Source organism: Eretmochelys imbricata, chromosome 2 (assembly GCF_965152235.1).
Source record: "Eretmochelys imbricata isolate rEreImb1 chromosome 2, rEreImb1.hap1, whole genome shotgun sequence".
Classification (NCBI taxonomy): Eukaryota; Metazoa; Chordata; order Testudines; family Cheloniidae; genus Eretmochelys; species Eretmochelys imbricata.
In genome coordinates this window covers 183777057-183791506 of record NC_135573.1, presented here as the reverse complement: position 1 = coordinate 183791506, position 14450 = coordinate 183777057, and the positions used below count along the sequence as shown (strand labels likewise).

The 14450-nt window shown below is 40.2% G+C and overlaps 1 protein-coding gene across 7 annotated transcripts in view; it reads right to left on the bottom strand.

Moving 5' to 3' along the window:
• Nucleotides 1–444: 444 nt before the first annotated feature.
• Nucleotides 445–14450, bottom strand: part of TRANK1 (tetratricopeptide repeat and ankyrin repeat containing 1) — a 77110-nt gene continuing 63104 nt past the window's right edge. For all 7 annotated transcript variants that reach the window (XM_077811071.1, XM_077811078.1, XM_077811075.1 and 4 more), the window contains 4 exons: nucleotides 14265–14410; nucleotides 6613–9680; nucleotides 3278–3379; nucleotides 445–1725 (listed from right to left, as the gene is read on the bottom strand). In XM_077811071.1, coding sequence (XP_077667197.1) covers nucleotides 1616–1725; nucleotides 3278–3379; nucleotides 6613–9680; nucleotides 14265–14410 — 3426 coding nt within the window. In that variant the 3' untranslated portion in view covers nucleotides 445–1615. The remainder of the gene's footprint in view (nucleotides 1726–3277; nucleotides 3380–6612; nucleotides 9681–14264; nucleotides 14411–14450) is intronic.

Genomic DNA, 14450 nt, shown 5'->3' with positions numbered 1-14450 from the left:
CCAGAGAAAAATGTGTGGGTAGCTACCAGGGTGGGTGATGGGAAAAAACAGTTGTCCCTCTATCAGGGCCCCCAAGGTCAGTGCCCACCCCGCAAAAAACTCTAATATCTCTGTAAACAAAGTGGAATGGGAGAGGGTTCATGAACACTGTGCATCAGGGCCCCAAATTTCTCGACAGGTCTGGTAACGACTAAAACAATTTGATATGTGAAAACAAAATAGCTACCTTTTCAAAACTAAGTATCTCAGCCACATAGTAACACATTCATTAAAAATACAAAAACATCCTAAAAATATATAATGGAGATGTGACCTGCCAGAAACTGCAGTGGTGGTGAGCACCACTACACATTCTGCATGTCCGCCCAAATCCTGCAGCTCTTTTACATGTGAGCAGTCCTATATGGCCCTTGCACAGCAATTTAAAAAAATGAGACATCAGGCTACAACATCAATCTTGTTGGTTTTATAAAATGTACTACATGTAAAGTTTTTTTTTGGCAAGTCAAGCCTATAAAATAAGTAAAATGTATAAACAATCTTTAACTTTAAAGAATCATCATATGTTTTTATATGTACAGAGCACAATCAAACCAAGAACAAATAGAAAAAAGACTTCTTGTCCATATCTAACTAGAGATGTATACAATGGTGACAGAATACACACACACACACAAATGTGTTTAGAACTCTCTGTACTTACCATTCCTGACTCTGGAATTAAGTAGAAGAGATATTGCAAGTTCCCCCAAGAAGATTTAAGTTCCTCCAAACATGGGAGCACTCAGTGGCTGGCTAGTTCACAATGGCTGTTTGAAACCATGTCCTCCAGGGACAAGTGGTCTTTGACAGTCCAAAAAAAGATATTAAAATCCTCCGCGGGGTGGGGGTGGGGGGGCGGGAGAGGACAAAAAAGGAGCTTAGCAGGATGGTAAAGATGCAAATTAAAAGCAGGAAAAGGAATAAGTGGGGAAATACCCCTGCGTAGAGGCAGAAAAGTGCTATTCTTTCCACTGGCTCATTTCTAATTCATAAGGCTATGTCTACACTAGCACTTTTGTCGGTTTAACTTATGTCACTCAGGAATGTAAAAAAACCCATCCCTCTGAGCAACGTAAGTTACACTGACAAACACCGGTAGAGACAGCTGTATGTCGGTGGGAGACACTCTCCCGCCAACATAGCTGCTGCTGATCGGCAGTGGTTCAATTATGCTGACAGGAGAGCTCTCGCACATCGGCATAAAGCAGCCACATGAGCGATTTTACAGCTGCATCGGTGCCACTGTAAGCTTGCTAGTGTAGACATGACCTAAGTTACATGCTGGCGTTTGTCACTTTTGAGTTGCCCATTTGGTTCTGCCTAAAGTTTGTCCTGTCACAGTTTAATTTTTAAAACAGTACATAAATATATAAAATAACTACAAGCAGGTAGGTCACTGTTCCCTCACAAAGGATTAAAAACAATCAGAAGTAAAAATCTTTGCTGGTATTTTTCACATGTTCCCCCTTGCTGTCCCTATCCCGTTATATTTTATCTTTTAAAGCCTTTAACAATTTTATTCCGAAATTACAGTGGTTCAGGGTGGAAAGCCATCTGCATACTTTTAAAATTATTATTTTCTACGTTTTCCCTTTTTTCTTGAAGACTTCTTAGGGAATAGTTCTTCAAAGGCTGCCATTTCATCCTGTCCTTCATTTTCAAAGTCTTTATCATCTGCAAAACCTATTTTAAAAGAAAAAACAATAAATTGTTCAAAAGGATATAAGATTGAAACTTTCTTTTCCTAAAGGCATGACAAAAAAAACACGCTATGGCCATTTCCTATTCAGGCCCCAATTCAACAAAGCACTTAAGCACAAGGTGGTATGGAACTTGTACTTAAGACCAACTGACTTCAATAAGACATAAGCATGTGCTAAAGTGTGTTGCTAAATAAGGATGAACTGGTGAACCAATCTTATGTAATAAAAACATTTACAACCAAATAAATAAAATCAAGTTAATGAAATACCACTATTAAAGCTAAATATGGGGGGAGAGGCAAAGTTTCTCTGAAAACTCTCCTAGCAGCAATAGTTTCTTAGCAGGTTCCTCTTGCATATTTACATTTATGATAGCAAAATTAAGAACAAAAGCATCGTAACCTAAGCGTTAAAATAATCACCTTTCTTGAGTAGACTCATAGCTTCAACCAATGAACCAGTTACAAGTCTTTTTTTTGTATGAACATTACAGTCTCTGTTGCTTTGATATACCTCTTGCACTGAAGACTTAATTTTATTACTGATCATGACTTCTTTTTAATAAAGTATTTTTCCTCTTAAGTTTTTACATGAACACAGGATCATGTCTTAATGGCTAATCTGTGTGTCAGAGTACTTATTTCTCCCTTGGATTCCTCCTGTTAATGGTGGACATTCAGGACCCGATTCTGCTACTCCTGCAGTCAGTAAGCATTTCCCCATTGACTTCAAAAGAGAGCAAGAATAAGGCTTTAATGCTGTTTGTAGAACTAAGAGCTCACTCATACTATGTTTTAATTATCTCTTTCTTTGTATTGTCAGAGGATAATATGATATGCAATTGTGATCAAAATCAATGGTCTAAAACCACAGCTTTAGACTAGAAAAACATGAGATTCAAGAAGCTTTATTACTGGATATTGCCTTCTTTCTCGACATAATTATTATTGCCCTAATCCAACACTTAGGTACATGCTTAATTTTAAGCACCAAAGTACTCCCAAGGAAGTTAGTAGAACTACTTCCATGATTAACATTAAGCTTATGCTTAAGTGTTGTGATGGATTAAGGTACATGTGCAAATCATGATGTCTTATAGAAAGAATATTTTACACGTAGGGATCTTTTTGTTTTCCTTTGACTTGTCTTTCTTCTGTCCTGTACCCAGATGAAAACAGAACATGTTAAAAAAAAATGGTTAATCAGTCCTATTAGAAACCACTGACCTAAGAACTTGGGGTTATACAGATACCAGTCCAAAAAACATACTGATGCTGTAAAGTTCTGAGAAACAAATGTCCTAGTCTTTGGTGAAGAAGGTTCCATTTCCCTTCCCTTTTCCACAGTTATTTGTTATATTCTGAACAGTGCACCTGACCCACCACTACCTGCATACACAGCCTACTCAGTCCTCTTTGGCTATGCAATAATGGTTGTGGCCTTGATAAAACCTAGAAGGTGAGTATCTTCAAATTAAAATATAACCACACATTTTCTGTGGATATGGAGACTTGTATAATTTGATGACATACCTTCCTCCTTTACCATATGTGACTCAGTGTTCTTCAGCCACTTACGAGCATCACCAAGATTAACGGATAAACTGCTGACAGGCTTGGTCATTATTTCTTCAGCTGAAATAGATAAATTGTTAAAAGATCATGCTTATTATCTGAGGGCTGGACAGTGACTTGGAGAGGTGGATAGTGGCTAAAGGAAAGGTGTCATAGGACTACGTTGCACTGAAAACTCTAGGAAGGATTTTGTCTGAATCAACAAGAATTCTTCCTGGGGACTTCCAGAAGTACATGATGTAGGGGAGAGATACCACCATGGAAGAGGATAGAGCATGCACTCCTCTCCCCATCAATCAATTCTGCCAGACAGAGGGGGAGGGTCACAACCACACCCTCTCCCTGTCCCTTTTAGAAAGGCCATGCAGAGCCTGAACTCCCCATCAACATTATGGCTAGCTCTGCGCAGAGGGCAAACGAGAAGATTCCTTGAATACCCTCCTCAATCCCCTAAAACTCTACAGGTTCAGGCACAATACACTACAAATGTATTGTTGCATTTGTTTAATGAACTGTAATATTACAGACTTAACAAGAACACCTTCAAAGAAAAAACAAAACTTCAGACGCAAAATATAAACTTGTTTGTAAAGTTTCCTCCAGGATGGAAAAACAAAGATAACAGGTACCGAGATCTTGCAGCTAAATCTACCATTAACAATTAGGTATGTGAATAATTAGCATAATAATAATAATCAGGATTTTCACTGAACAGAAGTACTCTAGTTGGCAGATGACTTTAGACAAATAATCGATGACAGCTGTTTCTTTAGGAACAGTAGCAAACCTGTGTTGACTTCAGTGGAGCTATGCTTACTTATGCTAGCTGACGATGTGGCCTACTACTTAATTATGTTAAAACAGAAGTCAAAACATGTCAGGGTCCATTAACTAACCAAGACTTGAAATAAAGGACTCCCAAATTAAAGTGAAATCTTCAGCTTTTCTCTGGTTCTGTATGATGCTTTCCCACAGAGGAAAAATGTTGACATTGGTCAGCCAAAATCTGCAGCAATAAGAGATGTTTGTATTTCCAGTGCACATAGCAATACATCTCTCTGCTACTGCGAAGATTGTGTATATTAATTTTATATTTGTTTATTTTATTATCTAGTAAGTGTAAAAAAGCTCAGTGAAATTTGAGTATGGTTTGTTCTAAATAAAAATCAGCAACTTTCTCCAATGTAAGGTGACAGAGAGGCAAGCCCACAGCATGTGTAATAAACTGACTTTATGCACTTTACATCTTTGTATGTGTTGTCGGTAGCTACCAGTGAGGTGCTCTGCTCTGGTTCGACGATGACAACAGTCGGCTGCGTGCATGTTCCCTCTGTGTGCTGCCCCAGTTCTGCGCAGATAGCTGACACAGCAGACCCCAAGAGACCCCCCAAAGACCACAGACTCTAGTAAGGTACGAAGGCACCCAACCAGGTTTATTGTCAAACGAAGCACAGTAATAGTTCCCTATAGACTCTACAGGACATACTACGAATGTGTGCCCCCTGGCAATAGGCTCAGCTCAGTCAGTAGCGGGACACTCCACTGCCTCCTAGGCTGGGCAAAGATATGCGCTCCGGGACCTATTTTTACACAGTTGCAGGACAGATCACTCATCCCTACTGACGTATTGAGGTACAGCCCCTTGACTCATTAGGGTGCTGTCTCCCCCTTTGATCATGTTGGTTCAAACAAACACATCTGTCCATCATGCTGTCCTTTTGACTCTGTCTTTGGGATGCACCTGGCTGTTCCTTGTTATCTTTGTGAAGTGTCCTCATATCGGGATGTCCAGGTGCCATCTTGTCACCCGTTCCTCTTATTACTACTTATATCATTAGCGTGTGCTTTCTAGGAGCCTTTTTCTTGCCAAGTTCTGCAATTAGGGCCTGCCTCTGGCTCATAGCCCAGCTTTGCTTAGCAATGCCTGGAAGTACTTTGGTTCAGGCTTTAGGCCTCAGACCAGGCCTCTGATACAGGGGTTTATGTTTCAGGGCCTCTTACTACAGTCTGTATATAGAAATTTTCCAAACTGTATAACATTCCCATGAGAGGAGTAACATAAGACTTACGTAACACACTGGTGAACACAGGCTTATGACAGCCTTGCAAAATTCTATTCATCACAGCAAGTAGGGTTTTTTTGATGGGTGAGTGAAATATCCTTTGTTTTTTCATTATAAGTCACCTTAGACAAGTGGATGTTATGCCATGGTTGATGAACTGTCATGACACTTTTGAAGGCTGGTCTAGAGTTAATGGCACAGTTTTGGTTTAAGGTGCTAGTTTTTTCCTAGGAGCAATTAGTCCATTCTATTCTGTTCCTAGATCATCCACCCACTCATTACTAATTTTATTTTTCCTTGCCAGAAACAGTGCAAAACATCAAATATATGGTAAACAAATATGAAATAATATTTGTAACATATTTATTTCCTAAGACATAAAACTTAATGCAACTCCTGTTCAGTCACTGTTAGCATTACTTTTTTGCTTTGTTCACACTGAGGATCTTTAGTAATGCTCCCAACATTGGTTTAGCATCAGTGTAGCTAGCACTCTGGGGGTGCAAGTGTAGACTAACTGCAGGTGTTCTTACTCAAAGCACAGTCTAACCTGGACACTACCCTAACACCAGTGCTCCCATCTTGCTAGCACCAGTAGAGCTGCTATACCAAGAGCTGAAGAGTTCCTAAAACTTCTCAGTATAGACATAACCTTAGAGGTGTTTCTAGGAGTACACTTCAGACAAGTTAGAAACTGCCACAGAAGCATGACAGCAGCACCTGATCATGTATCTAAACTATAAAAAAAGACTTTAACAAAGAGCTGAACTTGAGACCCTATTAGACTACTCATTTTATGTGCTGATTGTACTATTTAAATACTCTCTGTTCATTAAATATAAAATTTAAATAAATAAAATATGAATGTCAATAGCATCCTTAATTTTAACTCGCTTTGTTTGGCAAAAACTGAGAGGCACTGTAGATCTTTCTTTACAAGCAGACTAACAATATGGGCCTGATTCTTCATTCACTTGCACTAGAATAAATCAGGAGAACTTCCACTGAAAATCAGAATAAGTAAAAGGAGAAATCAGGGCCTATATTACTGCTGCTGCACAAAAATATGTATAGATACTCGCATACTTAGCTCATATTGTTGAGCAACACATTTTCCTCAGTTATGTGTCACATCATTGAAGTGTTGGAGGAACCTAAAATACAAGACCATTCAAGCTACAAGCAATGATGAGATGGCATCATAGGCAACACAACAAAAAGAAGTCTTACCATCAGCCCAAGCCTTTCTCTTATAGATGTCCTCTACTATATCAGAAATCTTCTTTATGTTCTCTTGAATTTTTCTTTGCACCACATTGGAATGTTCTTTAAATATCAAGTGACTTGTGATCCAGGTATTTTGTTCAATTGTGTCCACTATATCTAACCCTTCACGTAATTTTGGATCCACATTTCTTTTGAAAAATTCAAAATAATTCTGGTAGGCAGTGTATTTATTTCTGTGCTCATCCAGGTGTCTGTGCTTTACATAAGTCTCACTCGCCACAACAGTTTCACTCCTTTCTATGCTCTCCTTTTCTCCTGGATCAGTCTCTGTTGGTGTCACAGCTTCAGAAGTTTCTCTCTCTAAGTCTTCTTTCTGGATAAAGTAGTTTTCAGGACCCTGAATAAATTTGACTCCACAGAGGTCACATTGTGTTCGGTCGATATCTGCTTTTTTAAAGATTCCTGACACCAATTCTTTCTTTTCCATCCCAATGGGATCTGTTTTTGAACACGAGTTCCTCCTCCATTTTATGCAATAATAGGCTAAAAGAAACAAACGCCACAATTTCCGCTTAGCATGAGCTTTCTGCTGTTGTTTCTGCTGCTTTATGGATGCTATGGCTGTTAGGGGATCCTCTCTCTCTTCCACATAGAGATCCCTTTCAAGTTCCGTTTCTGGCTCCTCAAAATATTCCAAAGGATCCAAATGTGATTCAATTCTGTCTAGGTTAACTTGCTCATAAAAGATGCCCCGTATACTTGCTCCTTTGGCATACATAGTGTCCCACTTCCAGTGGCAGTCAGCTAAGTACTCCTCATCTCGTTCGATCAGCAGCTCCTGCAGGCCTTCTGCTATTTTCCTCACATCTACAGCGTCATTCACGCGTTCCACAATCTTAACCAATCTTTCAGGCACTTTGGATGGACAATCTTTTTTCATATTTATTAACTTTGACTTGATTTCAGGAAAGTGTTCATGTAAAAGGGATTTACATCTAGGACTAAGCACTTGATCAGCATTCACTAACATCACTAAGCATAACACCATTGTACGCTCTGCTTCCCCTGACGTAATGCAGTCAGGATCCCTGAAAGCATCAAGAAGAACATTGAAATTACTGTTTTTAGCGCCGCACAAAACTTTTGCAACATAAAGGAGATGAAATTTGAACTCCTTCACAGCCTCATTTGTGTCCTTTGGTTTGTACTCCTGTATAATGGAAAACATGTCTCTAATCTCTTTCTTCTGGTCTTTTTTTCTGAACAAAAACTCCCAGTAATGAAAGAGAGCAATGTAACTTTTCGGAAGACACAGAGTAATGTTCTTGCAGAGGCGCATCAGGACAGCACAACAGAGAATATACTGGAATTCCAGCAACATCACTGTATTTCCTATGCTAGGAATCAGAGGTTCAATGCATTTCTTCACCAGGACATTCATAAAACGGAAAAACATCCATTTACAGTCTTCTGGGTTTCTGTAAACATACAGCTGCTCTAGCGAATTTTCAAGAAGTCGAATGAAACATAAGTGTGTGTTTTCTGCATTTCCAGAATATTTATCAGGTATCAACATGCCATATCTGCCATCTACCCCTTTGGGTCTTCCTCCTCTGCCTCTTTCCTCCTTTTTATATTTTTTAGCTTCTAATAACTTCAGTTCTTTATTATAATCATCTTCCTCCTTAGCAAGGAGCTTCTCAAATTCTTCAGGATAACTGGAAGACAAGATGAAAACTTGCATTGCCCTGAGCCACAAGTCGGTTGATTCTCTTCTGTTTATGGCATTTTCACTTTTAAACTGAAATATGATGTACTCCTTCAACACCATCCTACAGGGTTTAGAAAACTGATGGAGTCCCAAGATATCTTTGCATGCCTTTGGGTTTTCAGACACCACTCTCAGATGGAAATGTTTCGGGAAAACAAAATCTAATAGGGATTTGCATAATATATATTTATCCGCAGTCAAAATTTCATCAATGTCATTAAATTCATGCAACAGCTCTTTTGGGAATACTCTCTTGGCCTGTAACAACAGTCCATTTATTGCTGCCAGATGCATTTTACATTGAAGTATAGACTTTGCCTCATGACGCAACAAAGGTCTATGGAAATCTTTGCAGGTTTTATCCTCACACTTCAAGCCAGCAATGAACTTCATGCAAATATCAGGGTAACTCTGCTCAAGTATACTGCATGCAATTGAACACAGCCTGCTTAAGAAGTGCTTATTCAGTGCAGACTTTACCTCTTCCATGCCTACAATGAAGTGATCTTTAGTTTTCTTCTCTTTCAGAATAGGATTATCTGGCAAGAACTGAAGAATATGTCCAGCTTCATTTTGAGACACCTGGCAAACATTGCCATCTATGGGCAAAATCCCAAAATAATCAAAACATGACTTGACCATTTCTTTCTCAGCATTGGTGGCTGCTTTTTGGAGAGCTCTGAACAGGTTTAGAAGGGCCTCTAAACCACAAGGTGCCAGAAAAAAGATGCCCTGGCTTTTTGGTTCACAGTGGGTTGATTCAAAGAGGGCTTCCACCACACCAGCACAATGATTCAAAGGCAAGAACTTGTAGAAGGCCTCTTCAAGCTTTCTAAAATCTTTCTTTAGAACTCCCTGCAGAAAAGTTGCCTCAGCAATGCTGGATTTTTGATTTGTTTGCTTACAAAGCTCTAAGGCTTCTTCCAGGATGGTGTCTCTGTTCTCCAATTCTGAACAGCCAGTTATGCTGAAACGGACTGCAGCAAGCAGACATGATGCTCGAAATTCCTTTTTGGTAGTGAGCTTGGCTGCTTCCAGCACAAACCCATGCTGTTTCATTAGCATAGCAGCCTCTTCCTGTCGACCCTCCCTCCTCAACAAGTCTGCTGCTTGGGCCAAGCATTTGCGTGATTTCAAGAATACAAGCTGGTCCTCGGTGTCAAGTCTGGAGAGGACTGCCATCATTTCCTTGGTTTTGTTTTCACGCAAGTATTTTGCAGATGCTTCCAAATAAAACTGGTTTGCAGAGTATGAGAGTTTGGAAACTGGTTGTCTTTTCACCCTTAGTATCTCTTCATATCTGGAATAAAGATACATCAATGTCACATTACTACCATATATAAATAAATCAGACAGACACAATCTAGCATTTTTTAAAAAGATCACACAATGTCGAGCAAGGTAATAACTCTGTGCCAGTCAGGTCCTCTCCAGGGGCACTTCAAATATTGTGCATAATGATGAGAGGTCTCAAAGATATGAAAAATTATCACAGTACTTTAAAAAAAAAATCTACAGATCATTTCATTACAATTTAAAGCTGTCTGAATTAAGACCATTAAAATTTCAATCAGGAATCAGATTAGAAGCTCAGAATGTCAGTGGGTCTTGCTACATACTACTTTAAAATGATGATGAAAGTAAGATTAAAGTCATTCAAAACACAGCGGGTATGATCTCCTATTAAGATACATATGATAATTATGAATCTGCTACATGAACAGTCAGAATTTTGAGACTAAGACCCTCACATTATCAAATATTCTTCAGGGGTCAAACTTGGTAAATCCAAACAAAAGCTTACATCAATCACTGATCACTTTATGATTAACAGAATACATGTGCGCCATAGTACGGTACATAAATCTTTCTCCCATTTCTTGCTTCTGAGTGGCAGATCAAGGTACCTTTTTCAAAATTAGTTCTGACATTCAGCTAATGGTCAATTACTGTTATATGATGTCAATAAATTAATAAACTTGTTTCATAGCCAAACTTCAACCTTGCAATAGTCTTTTCAAGCCCACTCACCGAGGACAAAGTAATGTTTTTTGACAGGTGAGTAAGTCATCATTAGTTTCTCATTATCATTTTTTTCATGGTAAGAGTGAAGGAGTAGATTTTGTGCCTGGGATGGTAAATTTGCATAAATGATTTTGCAAGGTTGATTTCAAATAAAGCATTAGATATTAAAAATAATTTTAAGAATTCCAATTTTGAATCAAACTATTTCTATACATTTGGTAAATGCTATTCTTTAAAAAAAAAACAACTTCCCACGTACAGTGGTAATAAGAGTTATTTTCCAAATTACCACATTATATAACATAAGATTTCATGCTGTGTCATACAGAATATGACCATTTACTATGCTGTTTGAGGAACATATATACTTTACTCTGAAGTTTTAAATTGTTGAATTAAACTGTGGAAGCTCCTTCACTGGAGGATTTCAAAAGGAGGCTGGATAGCCATCTTGGATGGTTTAGACAACAAATCCCGCATCTTGGTAGGGGGCTAAATTAGATGACCCTGAGGTCCCTTCTAACCCTATGGTTCTAGGTGGAGCTAGTTCTAGGCAGCACTGCCTATTAAGGTCCATCACTAGCACATTTTAGATGGGATTTTCTTCTAAAAGATATGCTCTAATAACTATTTTGGGGGAGTTCTATGGTCTGTGTTATATAGGAGGTCAGATTAAATAATCTCAATAGTACCTTCTGGCCTTGCTATCTATGTATCCATGAAGGTTGCCCAATACTTCCCATCGTAAGACCCTGTTTTCAGTTGCTCATAATTCTGCCAAACTTTAAGCATTTGGGCTGAAATTTTTCATGCTGGGTATCTGATTCAGGTTGAATTTTATTTGAAAATTTCAGCCAAAAAGGTTCAATCATTTCCAAGAGCAAAGCTGGGGAAAAATATGTTTTGTCCATGCTAAAATATCCCGGAAAACTTTTTATTTTGAAAAGGTCTAGTGTCCCCACCATCAGTGTTCCCTCTAATTTTTTACATCCATATGCGGAATTAATTTTGTTATGTGCACCAATATGGAGATGATGTGTGGTGGGGGTGGGACTGAGGGGTTCAGAGCGTGGGAGGAAGCTCGGGGCTGGGGTGGATGAGGGCTCTGGCTGGAGGTGAAGGCTCTTGGGTAGGGCTGGGGATGAGAGGTTCGGGGTACAGGAAGGGGCTCAAACTGGGGCATAGTTCCGAGAGGACAGTTATAAACCAAGTTATGAAAAATTGCAGTTCAGACATGCATAGAGGATTTCATCAAGTTTAGCTGCTAAATTCCCCAAAGATTCTGTCCACATTGGGCATGCTCCTGCCCAGGGCTGAGCAGGACTTTCCCTGCAATTGCAGTTAGGGGCCTGGGCACCTAAACTGACAGCAGATAACCCATCTTCCCTGAGCTCTCAGTAACTCCTCCTGCTGGGCTCAGACAACATGGAAGAGAAAACTGCCTTACTCAGATGCACCGGAAAGAAGAACTGGACCTGCCGAGGAGTGGGTGGTAGGGACAAGGTCCCTGGTAAAGGGGAGAGACTAGTCTAGAGGTTGGGAGGTGAGGGGAGAGGAATATTGGGACTGGGAGTCCCAATATATGAGGTGGGAGGAGGGGCTGTGACAGGTTGGGCAAAGAGACTGGGACTGGGAGCTGGGAAGAGAAATGGTAAAAAAGGACTCTGAGATAGCAGATGTGTGTGGGGTGGGGGGTGGGGGTGGGAGGAAAGACTGGTCAAATAAGGAGCCCGGGGGAGTGAGGGAGAACACTGGGACTGGCTGAGGAAAGAGACTGGGAATGAGAACCAGTGGGGTGAGGAGAGGTGAAGGGGAGTCATATCTGTTGAGGAGCCAGGGAAAGAGGTGGAATCTGAGATAACAAGGAGACCACGGAGAGAGTTTGGGAGTGGGAGACAGTGGGGATGGGTAAGTAGAGGCCAAGGTGGTGGAGAGAGAGACAGACTGGATGAGGAGCCAAGGGAAGGGGGAACTGGATGGGCAAGGAGACGGGGAGTTGTGGGAAGCTGGGACTGGTAATATGAAGGGGTGAGACTAGAAGTTGCTTGGCAAGGAGGTGGGGACCGGGATGAGAAGCCTGAGTGGCAGTGACTGGGCATGGCTAGATGAGAAAAATGGACTGTGACGAAAGGCACGGTGGGGAAAAGACAGGACTATGACAAGGGCAGGTTAGAGGGATGGGACAGGAAGGTCTGTGCCAAGTAGAGCATACTCCCCTCCAGAGCCTTCATACATCTCACCATTCCTCTGCTATCAGCAAATATCTGTGAAACCCATCAGCAAAGTGCTCCCTTTCTCTCTAGTCTTTATAGAGGATAACAATCTCCTATTGCTATCAGTTACTCTGTTAGCTTAACAGACAGAAGTCTGTGTGGTGGATCTAAAGATTCTATGTGATATCAATATGATGCCACATGATAGAATTTGTTTTTTCGGTTTGCTTTTAAAAAAAAAGCTAGAAATTTTAACATAGGTTTTTGTGTTCAATTTATGTCATCAATGTTGCAAAGTCAATCACTAAAAGTAAGGAAAAGCAAGAATTAAGCTTGCCTGTGCAAGCTTAATTTGGCACTCAATAACATGACTGTATATTGTGTTTTCCACAAGACCCCTATGTCATTCAGTGCACAGTCCTGCTCTGGGAATTAATCAGGGTTGTATAGTGAAGGAGGTTGTTGTCTTTAGGACCCCTGATTCATACCTTGCAAAGCTGGAATGTGTGTAGTGAACGACGCAAGAGATTGCAGGAAGAGAAAGGATGATCCCACAGTTGAATCTACCCTGGAGAATTGGATTTTTTCCCTACCATTTCTACATGATGCTAGCAAGTCACTTAAACCAAACTTCAGAGGTGGTAGCTATGTACTCCTCATTTTCTGGGTGCCTGACTTGAGACCCTGGTGTCTGACTCGCAGAAGTGCTAAGAGAACTCACAGCAGCAACTGAAGTCTTTGGGAGTTGAGCTTTGAACATATGAAGTGCTACAGAATGATAAATACTCTGAAAAATAAAGGTCCAAATCATCTCAGATTCGGAACTCAAAACGAATGGATGCTTTTGACCGTAATCTCCGTGCCTCAGTTTCCCATCTGTAAAAATGGGAAAAATACCACTTCCTGGTCTCACAGGAATGTTGTGACGATAAATTCCCTAATATTTCTGAAGCACTCAGACATTTATAGAGATGAGCAGCATAAAAAAATCCCATGAAGAAATTAATTCTGTCTTCAGAGCAGAGTTTGAATTGTGTGCCGTAAAAAAGGCCTGGACATTGAGGAGAAAACAAAACATTGAATTTTCTCATTAAGGCTATGTCTACACAGGGATAAGAAACCTGCAACTGACCTGGTCAGCTGACTTGGACTCACAGGGCTCGCTCTCTCCGGGGCTGAAAAATTGCTGTGTAGAAATTCAGGCTCAGGCTGCAGCCCAAATTCTGGGACCCTGCAAGAGTGGAGGGTCTTTTATCCCTGTTTAGACATACCCGTTGTGAGCAATCTATCATAATGCATGCTCACAAGGGGACCACATTAAGGTTAATGAATCTGTTGTTTTCTTGAATCTTTGGGATATCGGCCTTAGGGATCTAGTTGAGGAGACCAGTCCAGATGGAGAACTGAAGACTTGACATGGCTGACGTTAAGGGAGTGAACTAAGTCCTGGGAAAAAATCAAGTTCTCTCTCACAGTTCAAGCTGGTGGGAGTTCTCGTAAACCAAATGAATTTAATCTTGATGCAAAAGTAATGTCACCAATTAAAACCCTTGTCAAAATCTGTGGAGAACCTACTTTAATATGCTCAAGCAGCACAAGGAAGAAAGGAGACTTTTTCCTCTGCAGCATCCTCTTTACAAACATACCTTTCCACCAAAATAGCTGCTTCCTCATACAGTTCCTCATGGCAACACATCTTAAGCGCAAGATCAAACTCCTGGATTTGTTCATAACATCTGGATGCATCTCGGTAGCATTGGCTTCTTTTATAGAAATACGCAGCATCTTTTATCTGCACCATAATAACTCTTATTAATATTGCAGTCTAAATA